This window comes from Suillus subalutaceus (genome assembly GCF_016647625.1).
Source record: "Suillus subalutaceus strain FC151 chromosome Unknown DFJ58scaffold_33, whole genome shotgun sequence".
Classification (NCBI taxonomy): domain Eukaryota; kingdom Fungi; phylum Basidiomycota; class Agaricomycetes; order Boletales; family Suillaceae; genus Suillus; species Suillus subalutaceus.
This window is the reverse complement of record NW_024540282.1, coordinates 290397-310463: the sequence shown is the minus strand read 5'-3', so window position 1 is coordinate 310463 and position 20067 is coordinate 290397. Positions and strand designations below refer to the sequence as shown.

At 47.9% G+C, this 20067-nt stretch overlaps 8 protein-coding genes across 8 annotated transcripts; 6 read left to right on the top strand and 2 right to left on the bottom strand.

Annotated features, from left to right (window-relative positions):
* The first annotated feature begins 948 nt into the window (after positions 1-948).
* Positions 949-2722, top strand: DFJ58DRAFT_281196 (uncharacterized protein). Its single transcript, XM_041379649.1, has 2 exons — positions 949-1096; positions 1156-2722. Exon 2 carries the CDS (start codon positions 1195-1197, stop codon positions 2632-2634), a length of 1440 nt encoding a protein of 479 aa, XP_041245637.1. The 5' UTR covers positions 949-1096; positions 1156-1194; the 3' UTR covers positions 2635-2722.
* A 1-nt stretch (position 2723) lies between these two features.
* Positions 2724-4154, bottom strand: DFJ58DRAFT_281166 (polysaccharide lyase family 14 protein). The gene is made up of 5 exons (XM_041379648.1): positions 3624-4154; positions 3485-3572; positions 3237-3436; positions 3077-3190; positions 2724-2997 (listed from the first exon to the last, which is right to left on the bottom strand). The coding sequence occupies exons 1-5, from the start codon at positions 4033-4035 to the stop codon at positions 2921-2923; spliced, it is 891 nt and encodes a 296-aa protein (XP_041245636.1). The 5' UTR covers positions 4036-4154; the 3' UTR covers positions 2724-2920.
* Positions 4155-4192: 38 nt separating this feature from the next.
* DFJ58DRAFT_779983 (uncharacterized protein) lies at positions 4193-5273 on the top strand. Its single transcript, XM_041389719.1, has 3 exons — positions 4193-4421; positions 4480-4671; positions 4724-5273. Exons 1-3 carry the CDS (start codon positions 4232-4234, stop codon positions 5017-5019), a joined length of 678 nt encoding a protein of 225 aa, XP_041245635.1. The 5' UTR covers positions 4193-4231; the 3' UTR covers positions 5020-5273.
* Positions 5274-5802: 529 nt separating this feature from the next.
* DFJ58DRAFT_658123 (HECT-domain-containing protein) lies at positions 5803-9568 on the top strand (the record flags this gene model as incomplete). Its single annotated transcript, XM_041382016.1, has 15 exons — positions 5803-6121; positions 6174-6276; positions 6324-6489; positions 6539-7322; positions 7370-7655; positions 7716-7796; positions 7854-8162; positions 8229-8368; positions 8427-8530; positions 8584-8716; positions 8768-8948; positions 9003-9138; positions 9193-9269; positions 9335-9431; positions 9485-9568. 15 exons carry the CDS (start codon positions 5803-5805, stop codon positions 9566-9568), a joined length of 3000 nt encoding a protein of 999 aa, XP_041245634.1.
* Positions 9569-9668: 100 nt separating this feature from the next.
* On the bottom strand, positions 9669-12074 carry DFJ58DRAFT_701457 (DAHP synthetase; the record flags this gene model as incomplete). Its single annotated transcript, XM_041383600.1, has 16 exons — positions 11951-12074; positions 11855-11889; positions 11739-11787; positions 11586-11684; positions 11467-11541; positions 11300-11388; positions 11221-11238; positions 11130-11174; positions 10956-11075; positions 10752-10895; positions 10448-10689; positions 10327-10388; positions 10189-10274; positions 9923-10139; positions 9827-9866; positions 9669-9772 (listed from the first exon to the last, which is right to left on the bottom strand). The coding sequence occupies exons 1-16, from the start codon at positions 12002-12004 to the stop codon at positions 9669-9671; spliced, it is 1479 nt and encodes a 492-aa protein (XP_041245633.1). The 5' UTR covers positions 12005-12074.
* A 627-nt stretch (positions 12075-12701) lies between these two features.
* On the top strand, positions 12702-13766 carry DFJ58DRAFT_280993 (uncharacterized protein). The gene is made up of 2 exons (XM_041379647.1): positions 12702-12924; positions 12980-13766. Exons 1-2 carry the CDS (start codon positions 12778-12780, stop codon positions 13535-13537), a joined length of 705 nt encoding a protein of 234 aa, XP_041245632.1. The 5' UTR covers positions 12702-12777; the 3' UTR covers positions 13538-13766.
* Positions 13767-14010: 244 nt separating this feature from the next.
* Positions 14011-15442, top strand: DFJ58DRAFT_779964 (uncharacterized protein). The gene is made up of 7 exons (XM_041389718.1): positions 14011-14122; positions 14196-14399; positions 14455-14826; positions 14878-14961; positions 15011-15040; positions 15091-15210; positions 15262-15442. Exons 3-7 carry the CDS (start codon positions 14491-14493, stop codon positions 15307-15309), a joined length of 618 nt encoding a protein of 205 aa, XP_041245631.1. The 5' UTR covers positions 14011-14122; positions 14196-14399; positions 14455-14490; the 3' UTR covers positions 15310-15442.
* Positions 15443-15818: 376 nt separating this feature from the next.
* DFJ58DRAFT_874983 (PRP1 splicing factor, N-terminal-domain-containing protein) lies at positions 15819-19281 on the top strand (the record flags this gene model as incomplete). The annotated part of the gene is made up of 10 exons (XM_041394410.1): positions 15819-15895; positions 15946-16014; positions 16069-16242; positions 16311-16662; positions 16713-17009; positions 17058-17184; positions 17235-17859; positions 17909-18167; positions 18223-18873; positions 18923-19281. 10 exons carry the CDS (start codon positions 15819-15821, stop codon positions 19064-19066), a joined length of 2775 nt encoding a protein of 924 aa, XP_041245630.1. The 3' UTR covers positions 19067-19281.
* Between the last annotated feature and the right edge of the window lie 786 nt (positions 19282-20067).

Below are 20067 nucleotides of genomic sequence, written 5' to 3'. Positions count from 1 at the left end.
GACTTTATGGTAGTGGCACGATTCTGTTGACTGGTTATGCATGAATACGTTGAAAAACTGTTGTATTTGTATTATTCTGTAGTTGATTGTGGTTGAGTTTATGTCTAGGCAGCGACGATGTTCGTGTCACTTGACTCGCATGTTATCCCAATACGGTGCACCTACATGACCTTTCTATCGATATGAAGGTAGCTGTCACCAACAGCATTAGCATCATGATCAGACATCGTTTGGATGAACCAGCGCTGAGCGCATCTTGAAATATTTCTATAGCTGAGTCGAAATCCGATTTCGGTGTTTTTGTATGGTATATCTACTTCCCAAACTTAGAACCAACTATCCTAATAATCCGAACCGTTATACTCTCGAGTCTCCGCCGACTGCCAGCTGTGGAACTTTAGGTTCTGCCATCATAAAGATCCGACGGGCGGGCGTTTTTCAAGGTTACCTTGTATGCCAGACTGGGGTCCGCAGAGCTGCTGGACGACACCTATACCAGAGATGAACATTAATGCAGGTACATCGACACTTCTGCTTAGGGTGCTCACCAACTTGGGATGCGATCATCATCAAGACGAACGCGAGTTGGAGGCTATCGGAGGGGCAGCTTGAGACATAGCTGTATATTCCAGGTCCTGTCCGTTGACACGCGGTACGTTAAGGTTATTAATATTAACGATGGACGCTGAGATCTTTGTACTCTGAGTTACCAGGCCCAGGCATCCATCATTTGATTCTATATCCCAGCTGACGGTAACCATACGGGAGACATGGTAGCGAATCTTTCGATGTCACCGCCCAATGTTATTATTATTAGAAAGAACAGTCTGATCCTCTGGCAGTGAAATTTCTCAAGGCTCTTCAACTAAGAGGATATAACATATCCAGTCTTCCATCAACACCGCCCACCGTTTCAACGACAACGTTTGCATGTTTGAATCATGCAATCGATCCCTCGGAACACTTCGGTAACCTCTAGAATGCGTATGTAGCTTGCAAGAGACTCACCACGCACCTACAGTCGACAATAGAGGATACTTTGGAACTATACCCAGACGAGCAGGGTGTGCCACCATTTGATCCTACAAACGAAAAGGTACAAGCGAACCTGTCTAGATCGCTTTCATGCGCTCACCAAGTTTTAATCACTACTAGAAAGTCTCGCAATTGTTTGATTATTATGTCACCAACCATATGCCGACTCATCTATTATATATTGGCGACTCGGAGATCAGGATAGTGGAGCGCGGAGAGCTGAGCAAACTCTTCAAGCCAAGAAAGCTCAACGATGACGAGCTAAACAAGATACAGTCCACTAAAGATGCCATACGTGAGCTTATCAAACCCGCCCTCAAGTATGCCATCTTTTCGCACCGATGGTTGCGCGAGGGAGAACCCACTTTTCAGGATATCCCTCACGGATGGGAATGCGACAAAGATTGGTTTCAGAAGTTGTCAAAGTTCTGTAACAAGGCGAGGGAACTTGGATGGCGGTTGGCATGGTCGAATACACCCTGCATCGACAAAGAATGCGGCAAAGATGGGTTTCAGAAGCTGTCAAAGTTCTGTGAGAAGGCGAGGGAACTTGGATACCAGTTGGCATGGTCGGATACATGTTGCATCGACAAAACGAACAGCACGGAGCTCGATGAGGCTATACGATCCATGTTCAATTGGTATCGTAATGCAGATATCTGCATTGTGCACCTCGCGGACTCCTCGAATTCACAGCAGATGATGGACGACGCTTGGTTTACGAGAGGGTGGACTTTACAGGAACTCCTCGCAGCCCTTTCGATTAAATTCTTCGGAAAGAATTGGGAACCTCTGTCCCACACGAGCCTCCCAAACGACAAACACGACGTTCAACTCATGAACGATATATCGACAATCACTGGGATTTCAGTCGAAGACCTCCAACACTTCTCCCCCGGACTGACTCAAATTCGTAAAAAGATGAAATGGGCGTCCAAACGTACGACAACCAGGGTTGAAGATGTGGCATACTCCCTTATTGGTATCTTCAATGTTAGCATGACGACTGCGTACGGGGAAGGAGAATGGGCCTTCCATCGTTTGATGGAGATCATCATCCAGAGATGCGATGAATGGGATATGTTTGCGTGGGCAGGGCCGTCTTCAAGCCATAGCGCTGCCATTCCCAGATCGCCACGTTGCTACTGTCCATTCGATGCATCTAATTTTCCAGAGGAGCGGAAAGATGGACAGAATCGGGAGGTACACGGCGATAACGAGTTTATGTTGACGCGCCAGGGCTTGCAGATCAAGCTCGTGGTTACCAAGGGCGAGTTACAGCCACAACGTGATGGGACCTTCTGGTTCATCGCACGTCCTAAATTCACAACTGCCCCATTTGCTCCAGTGGTTGTACAGACCTCTCGTTCGATCGACAATCGCGAGTTCATGCTGGGAATAGTTAACTATGAACGAGATCGGCACAAGGACAAGGAAGTCGGGGTGCTTTATCCTAAGAAAGACTACCTCTGTTTCCTACTGGATCGTGCTGGAGAGGGAAAAAAATTGCACAAGGTGGATACGAGCAATGTGCTTACTGTACGTACGATATTCCCTGCGCAGCGCAGCCAAGAACCGCTTGTTGTAGTATTGTTGTAATGAATGTCCACATATATTGTGACCTGCCGCAATCAAAGCTTTGAGCAGCACATTCTGAAAACTTGAATGGATCATATTATCTGTTAAGAAGTCAATCAAAGTACCCTAGGGCACGTTCAAAAATAAATTGGAAGGCATGCGTATCATGACACATTTCAAACAAAGAAAATCAAAAGGGGGCTGAGTCGATCAGTCAAGATATATGGCTAAATGCCTTACTAGAGATGTATTGTAGAGATACGCGTAGTATGAACGAACGCCGAATAACTCGTTCAGAGAACAAATATCAACGAATGACCGCTCCAGAGACGTCGGAAAACCAGGCACGTTGATCTTTGGATGATGCCCAATCGGACTCATGTCCTGATCGATAATAATATGAGAAACCGATTTGCAATGAACAGCATCTACCAGACAACAAGCAACAGAAGCATTCGCGCACCTCCAAAAAACGTCTGAAAATGCATGCCCTTGATATGGGATCCCTCGTCTTCTCGGAAAATCAGCCCCTTTGCGTGGATTACGCATTCGCCGTTAATCCAGAGCTGGAGTTCTCCTAGGATACAAGATTCAGTATTACCCCAGCAATCACTACGCCTTACCATCAGCTCTGCCGACATCGTTGAGTTTAACACGTTGTGCTATAGTCGTCCAGACACCTGACCCAAAGGTCCATGCGCCGATTCCGACTGAAATCCCGTAATCAGGGTTGGCTTTGGAGTATGGAGGAACCGCAAGAAGTGCTTTTGTATTTGTCTCATTCATAGGTAGATAGGCGTAAATTTCTCCTTTCCCATCACGCCTAGGCAGACGTCGGGAAATAAGTGAGAAAGGGGTGGGTGCTACTCACCTCCACATGAGACGAACATCAAAACACTTGCAACGGTCGTTCTGCCGTCCACCAGAGCATCTATAGGCGAAGTCGCCGACGCCACCATCTGCAATTGTGCATCAATGTTTCATTCAAGACCCTGATCGAGAATGCGCACACATTCCTGGCAATTTCCCTCCTTTGACCCACTCCCAACCTTTCTCAAACATCACCCGATATCCAAAAACTGTTTCTTTTGCGCCTTCATCCAACAACGATACAATTTCTTTAGGTCCACCAAGATAAAATCCGAATCCACCACGGATTTCCGTTTGGGGGCTGCAGGAACCCTTGGGATATCTGGCCTCCCAAGCGAGCTGAGGATCATCCGAAGATGGATGGAGAGAGGGCGGTGGGCATACAACCTTGTGAGTCAACGAGTGCGTGATTTTGTGTATCCCAAGAGGAGAATCTGCGAGCGGGACTGATATGACATCGAGCTCGGCAATGGATGCAGGAGAGGGCGAGAAGGTCGTAAATCCTAGCTGAAAGTTGGTGATTGGGAATAATTGCGACCAAGGCGAAGACATGCTCAATGCCGTCGAGCTGGCAAGATATACGAGGGCCTAAATGGGAGCAAAAATGATAACAGTGGTTACAATATTTAACATTCGGGCTAACGCGTGACGAGCGATGTCGTCGCGTCCAATATATTGATACCTATACTAGTACATACAAAGGATTCATCCTAGGCCGCCTATAATCAATCGCCTTGATTGCTACAACATGCATTACCCAAATATCAGAGCCAAAGGTATCTGGGTCGACGAACGTATGTCGGTTATTACCAACAACTGTCCAGCGCCGGAGGATGCCGTGAGACGGCTACAATCGTTGATGAATACTAGAGTTAGCCAGTTTTATGGCCTCTCATCATTCGGGTCCCATGTCACAGACGGCGTACCCTATGCACCCAGTAAGCAAGTCCACGTGCACAGGGCATATCATATTGAACTCTGATGATACTCTCAAAGAGCTGTTAGACCCAGACAGCCACAACTCTGAATCCAGTGCTCTCGCAGTTCTATTCCGGCCAACCGACCATACTGCCCAGATCATACAGACCCGCATTACCAATGATGCAGAAGAGAAGCAAAGGCTAATCAACAATCACACCGCATTGGCAGATGCTGCCATCTTAGAGATGAGCCGGCCAGCAAGTCAAAGTAAGCACTACAGCTTTCAGAAATGACTTAGCCGACCATTTTACTTTAACAGCTATGTCAAAGAAGTCTCGTCGGTCCCGAACCGATATTACGAATAGCCAGCTTCAGGAGATGCTGGTAGCTATCACAGACCTGAAGAGCACTGTGAACGAACAAGGCAGGTCGATCATTGAGCTAAGGCAAATGGCGGAGAAACAACAACTTGAAAATGTCAATATTGGAATGGATCTAGAGTTAGAGAGAGCAAATCGTGGTGAGGACCTTGCAGCGCTGCGACAGGTATGTCATGGTATTCCTCATTCTGACTACCAGCTGTATAACACCCTCCCAAGGTCATGCTGTCGATGATTCCTTTACGCACATAGTGCAAAGAAAGAGGATATCCGCGCTGCAGTTGCATCCCGGCGCTTAGAATCCCAGGACCGGGGGTACTTAGAACAGATGTTTGGCTTTTTATATGACGGAGCTGATGTCTAGCCACTTTGAGAATTGATTCGCAGATGCGGTATCACTAGTACTGTACAATGTATCACGACTCTGATATCTCAACATGTTGTCTTTGTAAAATTGTAATTACTATTCCTGAAGCTTCCCAGTAGAAACTGTGTATGGTGAGACGACGAGAGCGAACAAGCATCTGCTGGAGTGGGTCAAATTGAATCACCAACTCACGCTGCGGCATGCCATCCGTCATATATTTGATCTTGGTTTCCGGACTCGTGTAATGCTCGAAATGGATAGTAGAGCCAACTTGTTCGTCTGTTCTTGCTTGTTCCTCTCTCTTCTAATCTGCTTGTCCTCTTTCTCTCTCACTTATCTCTGATCTCTGCTTATTTTTCTTCTCTCTAGTAGCTTAGCTCTTAGAACCGGCCGGCGTATTTCAAGAACTGGTTCAAATTTAAACGTGGGCAACTTGTGAGCTGCGAATTCCATCTGAATTTAAAACCCATTCTAGGGTTAGGGTTTATTCGCTGACCAAGCGAGAACGCGTAGCACACTACTACTACGACATACTTATTGCTACTTACCACTTACTGGTAGTACTACCAGGTCATTCTACTCTAACAGCAGGTGAGGCTACTTCTACAGGCAAATCTTCAAGCACGCAAATTTAGCTCAAAACCACAGGATATGTTACCACTCTTTGGGGATGAAAGACGTCGCGAGATCAATCTTGGTGGATCAAGCTCGGTCACCACCTCTCAAGCAGCTATCTTGAATCAGGCCAGAGCTCGACGAATCGAGAGGGAAACTGTTCGCAAACGACAAGAGAGTGCAGTTACAATCCAGGCTTGGTGGCGTGGTATCACCGACGCCAGAAGGGTCCGCCAGGAACTTCGTGAACAGTTCATAGGGGATATTACAGGGCTCACTGGCCTCCGATGCCTCGTCCTTATCGGACAAGACATCGATTTCCTTGATAGATGGGCTGCGGAGGCCCTTTCTCAAGGTATGTGGCTTCTGTATGACGCCGTAGTTCCACCAGCTTATCGTTCATCTAGGTTCACTGTTCGGCCTTGCCCATGGCAGTGATCGAGAACACTGGCTTGTATTAATGCGACAGGTTTTCTTCCTACTCCTACGCTCTGTTTCTGATCGCCCAAGGTTTTGATACATATTATCTATCTCTTGACTAAGCTAACCTGATCCAGGTCTGAAAGCACTGTCTCATGCCTACAAGTCTTGTGCACTCTCTTGAACCCGGCATCCGCTATTGAGGCATTGGGATTTTCCGGTAGCCGGCTCACTGTGAGCATCACCGAATATGCCGTAAGGCATGACCTGTATCAATATCTTGCCCGTTCAATGCGAACCATTGTGAGTTTCCTTGGCCCCATCTTCTCTATATCTTTTATATCGTCCACAGGGGCCGGAGACAAAGAATGCTTCAACCCTACCTTTCTTTGTGGAACTCATATATCGCCCGCTCAACACATTAGAACGCTCGTCAGAGGCATTTTTGCTGTGTTTTCAGTCGCTCGCCATCCATATACTCACAATTCCTCTTCTTCCAAATCGAATCCCGATCTCATCACTCACAGCCCTTTCCGCAAAACTTCCTCTATCTTCATTGTCAGTCTTGTCGACTTCTATTGCTGACCTTGTCTCCACAATCCCTCTCCAATCTCATGTGCATCTCATAGCCAACCTGTACGCTCTTACCTCCCCAAGATACGCGATTCTGCCTCTTTCGTCTTTGAAAACATATCTTCAGCTCATGACTGCTTCACTGAGCATCCTCCCTGTGCACGCGCTCGATCCACCATCAGCATCCGATACTCGCGCCCCTGCAATGTCTTGGGCCGACGATGGTGATTCGGAATCAGAACAACCGCAAGTTACAGTTGTTACATCTTTTGCACCAACGCCAAGGCTGCCCCCGCTGGATGCTCGGACACAGAAACGCCTCCAGACCCTTCCGAGTCCTTCGCACTTGAATGCCTTGCTGAAGGCAGTTCAGCATGATCGTGGCGCACTTCCCGATCTCGTATCATGGCTTGTTAACTTGTACACCGTATGGCCTACCCGGAAGGACAAAATACTGAGTACGCTGCTGCTATATGGAGGGGGTGGGCTTGTGCGTGAGATTTACCGTGACTATGTACGGAACTCTCCACTCGGGAAAGATGAAAATATGACATCTTTGATGGGTTCGTCTTCGTACCTCCTGCAGTGAATCATACTGATTACAATCAAGACCCCTCCCTGGCGTCAGCGTGGCCACCTCTACTACTGCTCACCGAGCTTTATACTCAATCTCTCTTGACGATGGGTGATGACGAGTTTTTCTCCAACTCCCGGACCTCGTTGACTTTGGACGAACTGGTGGCCTTTTCTCGTGCACTGTTTAACATCGCGTTTGCTCTTTACTGGCGGGATGACCAAACGAAGATTCAGGAGGGCGGTGTACCGGGCCTGAATCTCCGTTGGGTAGGTGTACGAGACAAGATAACGAAATGTCTACAAGCTATACATGCACGGGAGTAAGTCCGTACATATCATCGCAGTCGCTCAGTAACTCATATCAACTTGGTGTCTTTCAGCTCCCGCAAACCGTTCATGCCCGAGAACCACTGGCATGTAAGCTCTCAAATCGACATGAACTCTTTCATAGATGCTGCTGTGTGCGTCGCACTTATGAATCTATCATCCCTAACTTGTGCTGACCGACGTCTTCACAGGTTCGAAGAACAGCAGCTTGATGAGTCCTCAGCGCCGCGGGCCTTGACGAAGAGACAGCTTTCACACTTTTCCCCTCGGCTCGGGGTCCTCAACAACATTCCATTTGCTATCCAATTCGAGACTCGTGTATTGATTTTCCGGCGCTTCGTAGAAAACGATAAGTGGAACCGCAATAGGGACACAAGTGGGCGGATCGATGTATCCATTCGCAGAGGCCATATCGCGCAAGATGGATATGACAGACTGGCCGAAGCAGATCTAAGGGCCCCGATTGCCATAACATTTATCGATCAGTTTGGAGAGCCCGAGTGCGTATAAAGCACAAAATTTATCCAATGTACAGATAGATACTGATGGGAGTGGCCATTCGTTAGGGCCGGAATTGACGGCGGTGGCGTGTTCAAGGAGTTTTTTACTTCCTTGTGCAAGGAAGTATTTGACACAGACCGCGGACTATGGCTGGCGAATAAGAGGAATGAGATTTACCCTAATCCCCACTCGTACGCCACAGAACGTAGGTTGTCCGCAGATTTGTTCTCTGATCCACACACTCACGTTCATATCCGATGTAGCGCACAATTTGAACTGGTATCGCTTCATCGGACGAATTCTGGGCAAGGCACTTTATAAGGGCATCCTAGTCGAGGTCGCATTCGCAGGGTTTTTCCTGGCCAAGGTAATTGCCGTGTATTTGATAACAAGCTGCCACGTTATTGATTATCGATAAAGTGGCTAGACAAACAAAGCTTTCTGGACGACCTTGCTTCTCTCGATCCTGATTTATACCAAGGTCTCATATTCCTCAAGAACTACACCGGAGATGTGGAAGCCCTCGCATTGAACTTCACAGTTGCGATCGAAGGTTAGTCACATGTGCTCGAATTATGGTTTTTCTGATGCGGGATGTCGCCAGAGTTTGGGGTTGCCAAAGCTGTGGACCTCATACCAGACGGCAGCAATGTCCCGGTCACCCGAGAGAACCGACTACAATACATCTACCTTACTTCTCACTACAGGCTGAGCAAGCAGATCAAGCTCCAGAGCGAGGCGTTCTTTGAGGGTCTTTCTGATATGATAGACCCCAAATGGCTTCGGTATGTTAGGTTCAAATTAACCCTGCCCTGGATTGTTGATGTAGTTCCTTCTAGAATGTTCAATCAGCAGGAACTTCAGATATTGCTAGGTGGCGTGAACGCACCTGTGGATGTGCAGGACTTGAGAGCACATACCCAATACGGGGGTTTGTATGATAATGACGAACCCACCATACAGACTTTTTGGAAGGTCAGTATCTTCAAGGACTGCGATTGCATTCTTAATCTTAATCTTCATCCGCAGGTTTTGGAGGATTTCGATCAGGAACAACGACGGCTATTCCTGAGATTTGTGACAAGCTGTAGCCGACCCCCACTTCTGTGAGTTCATGGCCTCCACTATTTTCCCTTGATACTTGTTTTTGCAGGCGCTCATTATTTTTCAGAGGCTTTAAGCAGCTAAACCCCCTCTTTGCCATACGCGACGCAGGGAGTGATGAGGACCGATTACCAACTTCAAGCACCTGCGTGAATCTCTTAAAGGTGAAATAATTTTGTGCTGACATTTATAGCGTAACTGACTGGTCACGAATCAGCTGCCCAGATATATGAGCGAAAAAAAGCTTCACGACAAGCTCCTGCAGGCAATCTCTTCTGGCGCTGGTTTCGATCTCTCATAGTACCCTTCTACAATCACCAATTTCACCCACTGTATTGTTGTTGCTGTACCACGGGTATATACAGCTGTATGATATGGATTTTACAATTTCCGTCGGATTACTATGAGACTATTTTTCTTCCTCCAAGGGCAGCATAGATACCGTTTTCTCCTTTGTCACCAAGCCTTTCCTCCTTGAAGTAGTTCGATATAAGGAAGGCGACGTCTATCAAATGTGTCAGCTGAAACTAATTCTTTGCTTAAATTTGGCTCTTCATACCTAGTGATTGCTCGAAATTGAGTCGGGGGTCACAGAACGACTTCGTTGAGGTTGAGGGTAAAAAGAGCAATCGAATACGAACATAGTCCGGCTCACCTGGTATCTGAGCCCTAGTTGTTCTTCGCTGAGCTCCATGCTTCCACCAAGACACTCTGTCACGCTGAAGCCTTCGTCGTTAAGCTCGCCTGTGAACTCAAGACTGACTCCACCGAGCCGAGAACCACATGCAGCGTGGATACTGATGCAGGAAGTCAGCTCACTGATGACAGTCCCAAAGTTGCGTGTTTTGAAGCCGCTGCCGGAAGTAAGTGTGCTTGGAATGGCTCAGTCCGCGTTCCACATCATCGAGGATATAAACGTACTTTCCATGCATGGGATCACACACCCATGCGACCGGGTGTTGAGAGCGCTTAACGGCTTCGATATGGCCAGCGAGGTGGTCCTCGATCTTGACAGCTTAGTCAAAAGTTGTTTGAGACAGTTGGGAATGAACAACGCACTTTTCCTGCTCCATATCTGGTGATGAGTGTCACGCGACCACTTTCTTTGTTTGGATTTACGACTATAAAGAGGCATGTGATAAGTGCGCTCTGCGAGACCTACGCCATGAATTATACATACTTTGTAGGAGCCTGATTAGCTCCTCATTTTCCAATGAAGGTCCGACCTTGATGCCGATGGGATTGCGGATACCTCGGAAATATTCGATATGGGCGCCATCCAGTTGTCGCGTACGATCGCCAACCCATAGAAAGTGGGCGGAAGTATTGTAGAAGCCCCTTTCCTTCGGAGACGATCCTGACCCAGTGATATCGACTTCCCGTGTCATTGCTTGCTCCCAGTCCAACATTAAACCTTCATGGCTGCAATTCCCGATGCCATCAACTTGATCCGCTACACTATACCATGCCATCAGGGAGCTGACCTCGTGTAAAAGTCAACCTCGCCTAGAACACCTCGTCCACCGCCCCGGTCAAAGGGCACACTTTCCCTACCTAAGTCAGCGCCTATCGTGTGACTGAAGTCGAGCGCGTCAGAAAGACCTCGGGTGATTTTTTCAAACTCGCTCCTGCGGCGGAGACGATATCCGAGATCAGGGGTGCAAGAGCATGTGCGAGGATATACTGACCGTAATGCTGGCGAACGGACATGTGAGAGTGACCAGTCCCGCGGGTGATGCAATGAAGCGAATCCGGATGTGAGGAGGCCACGAACGTAATTGAGAGTAGCGGTGGAATGAAAGTAGGCACTTATATGGGGAAGGATGTTCATGTCGATTATGATGAGGTAGTCAAGCACAAACCTGAGGAGCCTTTCAGGATCCGGGGTTCGATCATTGGGATCAAGCCTGCTAAAAGTTTAGTTTTCAGTCAAGATAGGTTCTCTTGTTGTACCCATTGACGTTGTCACCACTGCAATAGGAATTGGAATCAGATGGTGTCCGACTCGATGTCTGAATTGGTCATTGCACACCGGAAACTCAAGACCTCCCTATTGTCGATCGTTTCTGTCCTGCTGCTCCTGGGTTTGGCATATTGCCCAGCTATGCGTCCGATGCGTACCTGGATTACAAAAGCCCGTTGTGAAGATATGCACACTGGCAGGCCAATCATGCATTATGACATGCATCTTCAACGCACCACTGGGAGGCGTCCACCCCAAATGAGTATGAGAGAAAACGAAAGTATCAATCCGATCTTTGCTGATATGTTTTGCTTCGAAACACTTAGAACGCCGCATTGAGAATGGAATAGCTCACTTGAGTACAAGCATCAAAACTTTCTGCGCAATCTCCCGCATGGAGCAAGAAAGCCTCGTTCCGTTGCACAGCAGCTAACTGAAAGCGAAGACGCTCAATCTAGAAGGCAGTCACGGTAAGGAACAGCAGCAGGTAGAAGTACCGGACACCGACTTCTGCAGGCGTTACGAGAGGGGGTAGAGCATTTATTTTTGTCAAGACTCTGTTTACACAATTTAAAAAACAAGTAGTAAGTTACGGATGCATAAATTACACGTGTATGTGCAGACCTTTCGAGATGCTGTTGGTCAGGGTAATCCACTATCTGATGGTAAATCAAACGTTTCATCATCGATTGCGCTAAACCTGGACGATGTTATTCCCACCTGAGCAGCTGACCTCGATTTCCATGAAGAGGGATACCACTTCAGGTCTGCCATTGGAGAAATCGGCACGATCTATGGTAGCTTGTGCGACTCGTGTTTGATCAGCCCAGTGGTTTAATGATAATCCGAGTCAGTGCTGGAATTCTCCGAACGATGTGACTCAGATCGATAATCACAGTCACGATTTTAGCAACTCTGAACAGATGCGGCCACACAATTTGAACGTTCAACGGAGAAGCAGTACTTAGCTCAGTAGCCAACTAGGTTGTTGCAGATTGTTGTCCAGGCTTTCAAACCGACACCGGTACGCGCATTCAAATTCCTTTGACATACGAAAGAAACAAAACTTATCACCTCCCCAAATTGTTGGAGACGTTCCATACTGATATACCAGCTTGGGTTTTCTACTGGACGGACCGCACCCGCGGGTCATCTCATCGTGCGCCGTCACCCAAAACGAGGTATGATGTATGTTTCAACTACCCACTTTCCGCGGACACAAATCTGGCAAGCATAAAATTTCTTCAGCATAATCAATTCCAATGGAGTGCTCACCAGTCCTATGGGTTTCTCTATAATGCATGCGATCTAGATAAGATTTATAGTGCAACACGCCGCGGTACTGCAAAGCCGCACCTCCTCGGCTTGATGGCCGTCGACACGAACCCGTAGTCACAGCTTGAATTGGTTTTGAACTTTGGTTGACACACCTTGCCGGCTAACCCCCCATGAGTATATGTCTGTCCTGTTATGCCGCACTGTGTATCCGTTTCTCCGATATAAAGGGCATCTTATGCTCGTTCACTCGCTACCCAGTATAGCTCACAATGTCTCTTCTCCTACGCTCTTCCCTTGTCCTTGTGCAAGCATTCTGCAACCAGATCGCATTTACTCCACCTAATAAAACGCCAGCAAAATTGCGCTATCACACTGAAGAGGCATCCGTTTTGCAAATAGCTCCATTGATCTTCAAGGCAAGCTAGTGATATTATAGCTGTTGTATTTGATTAAAAATCGTATTTTATTTAGGTCCACACAATAATTCTGTGGCTGAGCGCTGCATATGAAGTGATTTTGACATTCCACTGTTTTCGTGGATCGTTGTTGTCAACGCAGCTGTCAAGCCGTGTCGACTCGGTATCATGTCCCGCACAGTACACGCAACATTTAGTCACTCCCGTATTCTTGCTCGGAGTCATGATGGCTGCTCTCGGGATGTTCATCCGTGTGCGCTGTTTCCACGAGCTCGGTCATTTGTTCACCTTCGACCTCACCATGTACCCTGAGCACAAGCTTGTGACCTCTGGATTTTACAAATACGTCCGGCACCCAGCGTACACAGGCTCCTTGTTGCTGGTTGCGGGTATTGCCTTCTCGCATCTAACTCCCGGGAGCTTGATAATCGAATGCGGCGTCCTCGGACCTTTCAGTTCCGCATTGTTAGGGGCTACGTGGTGGGTTTGGGCGTTATCAGTAGGTGTAAGCCGTGCATACGCAGAGGATGGCGAGCTTCGTAAATTATGCACATCAGAGTGGGATGCATATGCTGCGGAAGTGAGGTTCTGGTTTGTGCCGGGATTGCTGTGAGCTAGTGACGTGCGTCTTCGGTAGATCAGTTCGCCGTAAAACTTGTTTTCTTTCCCTGTTTCATCACGACTCACTACTAGCAACTCATTTTAGAGAATCAATTCCTCACGATTTAGGATTTATGTCTACACATAGATAGCTCTTATGTGCATTTTAGAGTCTCGCTGGTTTTCTTTAGTGCAATCTGCTTCTACTTAAAATTATGCTACACCATCGCTTGTCAGTAAACCTTGAATATATTTATGATTCGCATTGTACGCGGTGGTGTAATTTACTGTTCACTTGAATTGGGGAACTCGGAACAAAGCATGTTGGATGGCACTATTCAGCTTTTCGCATCAATCTCAACCCCCAGAATATTTGCATATGTGGGGCTCAGAAACAGAGCACATCGATAATCGATCAGATCATGTGTGGTGTATGATATGAAGCGTACTCGGATCTTGAAGTTGTACTTGCCTTTTTTGGATTTTCTTCATACCGCATCGAGTCATCAACGGCCCCGATTCCCGAATTCGAAAGCCTCGCAGCAGCGTCTCTTACAGAGCTAAGCTATCTCAGAGATACGATGTCAGATCATACCAGGTGAGATTACAAGGCTACTGTGATACTTGAACGTTGAACGTTGAGCACTGAGCTCCTCGTGGTTACAATTAAGCTTTAGTGATTTTAGTCACCCTCCTCCGGCGTACCAGCATCATACTTCAATGCCACAGACATCCCATCACGACTATGCTCATTCCACTCCGCAAGGATACACGTATAAAGGATCCACACACGATCATAATTGTCATAGGCACCACGGACATTGCCAGCCCCCAATGCACGTTGTAGTTCCGATAATCCCCAATTCTAGGACCGTGTAAGCTTTCGTTCTGTACCTATTCCTTTCAGTGCTTGATAGAGGTGACTACTAGTATTCATCCAAGGCATGATGCGCAGCGCACGAATTCATGATGCAGTTATTGATACTCATCTTCAGGTACAATGAAGTTGACCCTCTCCTTCCAGCAGGACGACGACGGAACAATGGCCCAGGATGTTGCTTCTTTACAATTCTTGGAGCCGTGCTCATTTTCGGGGTGTTTGCCATCGTTTTCTTCTCGTTTATGCCCCTCAATGAGATGGCTTGGACCAATATCGAACCTCATTCCTGCACCACTTATGCAACAAAGGAGTACGTAGCAGAGCTCAACGCGACTCGTTGGAACCGTCATAGGATGGAAATCTGCATGGCTACTCCGGTGTTTATTCATGGCCGGCCTCACTGGCCCTCCAGATGCGAAGATGTTAGTTGACATTTCTCACTAGTCCTGATAATGAAGTCTCATTTGGTATAGCGCTCGGGCACGGTGTTTGGACATTTCGCCATTAACCATGACGAATCGGACTGCGTTACCTACTGGAGCGGATATAAGGATATGGTAAGTTGAAGATATTATTTTTCACTCATTCTAATCACTATCTTCGCAGGGCTGTTCCGCTAGAGGGTCAAAGAAGAGGGTGAGAACGGATGCACTGTTCTCTGGGACTTGAATTAATCATTACTATAGCACATTGAGCAACGTCTCGAGAACTTGCCGTTCCTAGCTGACTATAAGGAGTTTTGTGGAACAACCCCTGCTTATTTCCTAGACCGGAAGTTCTCTGGTGCAGACTCGTGCGTGAATAATGTATGTGCACTTGTATTTCCTTTACCTCTCGGTCGGCTGACATACCGTTAGATCTGGGGTGTCTACGGGCAATGGTTTATCGACGATCACAGTTGTTGAAGCAAGCGATTATCGATAAGCGTAGATTCTTGTACCCAACTTTATCTCTGTTTCTTATCTCGACATTCGTGTACTAGTATTTAGTGATGTAAACTATGCTTTGAGTACTTTTCATCGTGGCTTGTTTCACATTTTGGAACGGAGTGTGCCAAATGCATCTGTGCAACATCAGGAAAAGTATCACTTCCTTTCTGTCACTTTCACAGCTGGCAGCACTGAAACTTGACTGAGGCGATTCCTAATCATTCCTCAAGGACTTCAAATATTGATGTGCTGCCGTCAGCGCGTCAACTTACCCCATGACGGCGACCTGTAACATGCATGAATGGAGGTCGACGTCTACTACTAGTATTGGGGTAGATTATGCATGACCCACGTCGATGAAAGTGACCGTAAATATTAGGAGCCTTTGTTCAGTGTGTTGCTTAGTCATCACGCATTTCCTGCGACGACTCTGTGCTGCCTTCTCTTCAAGCTTCAGCTTCAACGCTCTGTTGTCATTAACCACGATGGCGTCAAATAAAAACAAGCTTGCATTCTTGTCGATGCCAGCTCCGGCATCATATGTCGCTGGTCTCGGTCGAGGGTCAGTATCTCTCATATATCATTGGATGCGCCGACCTAACGCTACGACAGCGCTTCTGGATTCACGACTCGTTCAGATATCGGACCTGCCAGAGAGGGTCCATCTGCAGAAGTTATTGCGTGCGTCCGAATATCTTTCCTTGGAAGACTTCACTTCACTCATTCTTTGCACAGCGAGGCCCAAGCTAGGCGCGGTGAGGAGCCTGAAATCGATCCAGAACAATTCCAAGACCCCGACAATGAATATGGCCTATTTGCTGGCACAACTTATGAACAAGACGATGAGGAAGCTGACAAAATATATGATGATGTTGATCAGAAGATGGACTCACGGCGTCGGGCACGCAGGTGTGTGCTTTCCGGTTAGTTGTATCATTTTATCGTGTTCAACTGCTTCACTTTGTTTTTATATTCAGGGAGGCGAGAGAGAACGCAGAACTTGCAAAGCACCGAGCTGAGCGCCCCAAGATTCAGCAACAATTCGCCGACTTGAAGCGTGGTTTATCCGTCGTCACCGACCAGGAGTGGGAGAGCATACCAGAAGTGGGTAATCTTACCAGGAAGAAACGGCGAAAAGACGAGAGGACTTTTGTCGTTCCTGACAGCATCATCGTCGGTGATCGATCCAAGTCTGAATATGAGAATTCCTTGGACACTCGACAACAGCAAGCCAATGGCTTTGAGACTCCTGCTGACACTGGCACCATGACCAATTTTGTTGAAATCGGTCAAGCTCGTGATAAGATCTTGTCCTTGAAGCTCGATCAAGTACGTCTGCTTATCATAGTAGACATTGCATCATACTCATTACATCGCAGATTTCTGGGACAGCCACTACTTCTGGCTCTGCTACCTCTGTCGATCCCAAGGGCTACCTCACATCACTCAATAGCGTCGTTCTCAAGACTGAAGCCGAAATCGGCGATATCAAACGTGCCCGCATGCTGTTTGACTCGCTCGTCAAGTCTAATCCCAAACACGCCCCTGGTTGGATTGCAGCTGCATGTCTGGAAGAACACGCTGGCCGTATGGTTGCTGCAAGGAAACTCATAAAAGCAGGTTGCGAGCAGTGTCCCAAGAGTGATGACGTATGGCTCGAGGCAGCAAGGTTACATGTACGTGAATCATGGTACCCTCTGCGTTGTCGCTGATATCCCTTCTAGAATAATGATGATGCAAAAGTCATTCTTGCCAACGCTGTTCAACATGTCGGTCAGAGCGTCAAGATCTGGCTTGCAGCAGCCGACCTTGAACAGGATGCTAAATCGAAGAAACGCGTCTTGCGTAAAGGTATATAATTTGCCATTGAAATTACCGTAATTCACTCACATTACACACAGCACTCGAGAATATTCCTAACTCCGTTAAGCTATGGAAGGAAACCGTCAATCTCGAAGAATCAGCTACGGACGCCCGCATACTCCTCTCCCGCGCCGTGGAGGTGATCCCACTTTCCGTCGAGCTCTGGCTCGCTCTGGCCCGTCTCGAAACCCCTGAGCGCGCCAAAGCCGTTCTCAACAAGGCCCGCAAATCTGTTCCTACCTCGCATGAGATCTGGATTGCTGCTGGACGCTTGCTCGAGCAAGGGGCCGTGGACGACCCAGACAAGTCCACGGAAACCAGCAACAAGGAACTTGAGCTGGTGGACAGGACCATCGAGCTTGGTGTCCGGGAGCTCCGGCGGCACCAGGTGCTGCTTACGCGCGACCAATGGCTCAAGGAGGCGGAGAGGTGTGAGAGCGACGGCAGCCCGCGGACATGCGAGGCAATCATTAAGGCTACAGTGAGTATGGAGGTCGAGGAGGAAGACAGGCTGGATACATGGGTTGGCGATGCGGAGAGCGCAGAGGCCAGGGGCATGGTGGGGACTGCGAGGGCCGTGCTTGCTTACGCGCTCAAAGTCTTTCCGGATCAGCGGAACCTCTGGAGGAAGGCTGCCGATTTGGAGAAGGCTCACGGCACCAAGTATGATAGTTTTTTGCGGAATGTATATCTTGTATTAATCTTTTTTTAGGGAATCGCTCGATGGAGTGCTCTCTCAGGCGGTACACTATTGCCCTCAGGCAGAAGTTCTCTGGCTTATGTCAGCCAAAGAGAAGTGGCTGGCTGGAGACGTGCCAGCGGCACGCGAGGTCCTCGAAAAAGCTTTTATCGCCAATCCCGAAAGCGAGCAAATCTGGCTTGCCGCTGTCAAGCTTGAGGCCGAAAATGGTGAGCTGGGTGTCGCAAGGGAGCTACTCGTGCGTGCACGGACAGTTGCAGATACTGAGCGGGTAAGTGTCTCATCTCAATACCTGATCCACGACCGATCTGACTGTAACTTTTCAGATTTGGATGAAATCTGCTGTATTCGAGCGCCAGCAAGGGCAGTACGCTGCAGCGCTTGAAACCGTCTCCAGCGCCCTATCTAAATTCCCCAAGTTTGCCAAACTGTACATGATCCAAGGACAGATCCGCCAGATGGAAAAGAATTACTCCGTAGCGCGTGCCTCGTATGCTGCAGGCCTTAAGGCTTGCCCGAAGGAGATTACGTTATGGGTGCTTGCGAGCAAACTGGAGGAGCTTGATGGAAGGAGCATCAAAGCCCGCGCATTGCTAGAGAAGGGACGGCTCGTCAATCCGGCGAACGAGATTTTGTGGGCAGAGTCTGTTGGTGTGGAAGAGCGATCCGGTGGAGCTGCACAGGCAAAAGCGATGCTCGCCCGTGGCCTACAGGAATGCCCATCGTCCGGTCTCCTATGGTCGATGTCTATATGGGCCGAACCACGGCCGACCAGGAAAAGCCGCTCTGTTGATGCACTGAAGAAAAGCAAGGATAATCCGCTGATCACATGTACAGTTGCGCGTTTGTTCTGGGCAGAAAGGAAGATTGAGAAGGCGAGGCAGTGGTTCTCGAGGAGTGTAGCCACAGAGCAAGATAAGGATATCGGAGACCATTGGGGATGGTGGCTCAAGTTCGAGCGCCAGCATGGCACTCCTGTGCGTCGATTATCATACACCTAAGATACTGACTAATTGACTTCTACAGGAATACGTGGAGGAGGTTATTAGGCAGGGCGTTGCCGCTGAACCACATCACGGCCCTGTGTGGCAGGTTATAGCAAAGGATGACAAGAATGTTGGGAAGAGCACGAAGGAGTTACTCGTGATGGCTGCGGATGCGTTGCAATGAAAGTTTTCTTCAGGACATTTTGTGGAGATAGTTGTTCCTTGTGCTCCAGGTCATATCATATGAGCATTTTTATGGTTCTTGTACTAGTCTAAAGCTCGGAAAAAACTAGTACCGATACTAGTAAGTGTATTGATGACCTAGACTGACTTGCGGGATGGTAAGTCGCTTCATAATCCATCTCTTGCGATGTATGCCAATATCAAACGATCTTGCACGGTACCCATGATCAGATGCTCGTAACTAAAATTAGATTGCGCCTGGTTGGGTCACTCTCCAGAGTAAGTTAGATTTACTCGCTTGTTTCAAATCGGGTCTTCGCCATCTTCTGGAACGAACCAAACGGGGAACTGTGGCGCGACCAACAGATTTAGGATGTCCGCAGTAAGGTTGGTGGAGGTGTGGGCCCATAGAGAATACCAGTAGTGTTCAACGTTGCCGGGGTTGAATTCCGGTATGGGATAGTGCTAATGACTCTTGTTGCAAATACCCTTGTTTTTCATCAGATTCACAGGATCATCCTTGCGTCCAGAAAGAGGTAGGGCATCTGCGAGGTGAAGTAGTATGTGGGAGGTTTTTCATTTCGATGATACCGGACAATATTAGTATACGGAGATTATTACAGACCTTGATTAAGCTTGGTTTCTTAATGATAATGGATATTAATGAAGGCGTTGCGTTCCAACCTGCGCGACGATGTTACATATTTATTCCGCATTTTCGACGATGAACGCGACGGTTGCGATAGCGTACGATGTGGTCATTAATTGATCCTTCCGCGCGAATTGGTCGGAAGAGAACTACACTTGTCTTCCTGGATCCCACGCAAGTGTACTCGGGTTGGAATTATCATTACCTCCGAGCATGGTGATGGTGAAATTTTGTAGATATGCGGTGGGACACCGGGACTGGTTGATCTGGCAAGTCGTTGAGCAGAATTATGTGAACTTCTATTAGTCTAGAGACAGTCCAAGTGCCAGATCGTGGACGGACGTTTCCTGCTA

Excerpts from the sequence above, each read along its gene's own strand:
- DFJ58DRAFT_281166 (XM_041379648.1), bottom strand. The coding sequence starts at position 4,035 with ATGTCTTCGCCTTGGTCGCAATTATTCCCAATCACCAACTTTCAGCTA. Across the intron at positions 3,573-3,623 it reads AGGGAAATTGCCAGGAATGT|ATGGTGGCGTCGGCGACTTC; the intron begins GTGCGCATTCTC and ends GCACAATTGCAG. Across the intron at positions 3,437-3,484 it reads GATGTTCGTCTCATGTGGAG|GCGTGATGGGAAAGGAGAAA; the intron begins GTGAGTAGCACC and ends ACGTCTGCCTAG.
- DFJ58DRAFT_779983 (XM_041389719.1), top strand. The coding sequence starts at position 4,232 with ATGCATTACCCAAATATCAGAGCCAAAGGTATCTGGGTCGACGAACGT. Across the intron at positions 4,422-4,479 it reads CGGCGTACCCTATGCACCCA|AGCTGTTAGACCCAGACAGC; the intron begins GTAAGCAAGTCC and ends ATACTCTCAAAG. Across the intron at positions 4,672-4,723 it reads GAGCCGGCCAGCAAGTCAAA|CTATGTCAAAGAAGTCTCGT; the intron begins GTAAGCACTACA and ends TTACTTTAACAG.
- DFJ58DRAFT_281196 (XM_041379649.1), top strand. The coding sequence starts at position 1,195 with ATGCCGACTCATCTATTATATATTGGCGACTCGGAGATCAGGATAGTG.
- DFJ58DRAFT_779964 (XM_041389718.1), top strand. The coding sequence starts at position 14,491 with ATGATGCAGTTATTGATACTCATCTTCAGGTACAATGAAGTTGACCCT. Across the intron at positions 14,962-15,010 it reads GGAGCGGATATAAGGATATG|GGCTGTTCCGCTAGAGGGTC; the intron begins GTAAGTTGAAGA and ends CTATCTTCGCAG. Across the intron at positions 15,211-15,261 it reads CAGACTCGTGCGTGAATAAT|ATCTGGGGTGTCTACGGGCA; the intron begins GTATGTGCACTT and ends ACATACCGTTAG.
- DFJ58DRAFT_280993 (XM_041379647.1), top strand. The coding sequence starts at position 12,778 with ATGTCTCTTCTCCTACGCTCTTCCCTTGTCCTTGTGCAAGCATTCTGC. Across the intron at positions 12,925-12,979 it reads TAGCTCCATTGATCTTCAAG|GTCCACACAATAATTCTGTG; the intron begins GCAAGCTAGTGA and ends TATTTTATTTAG.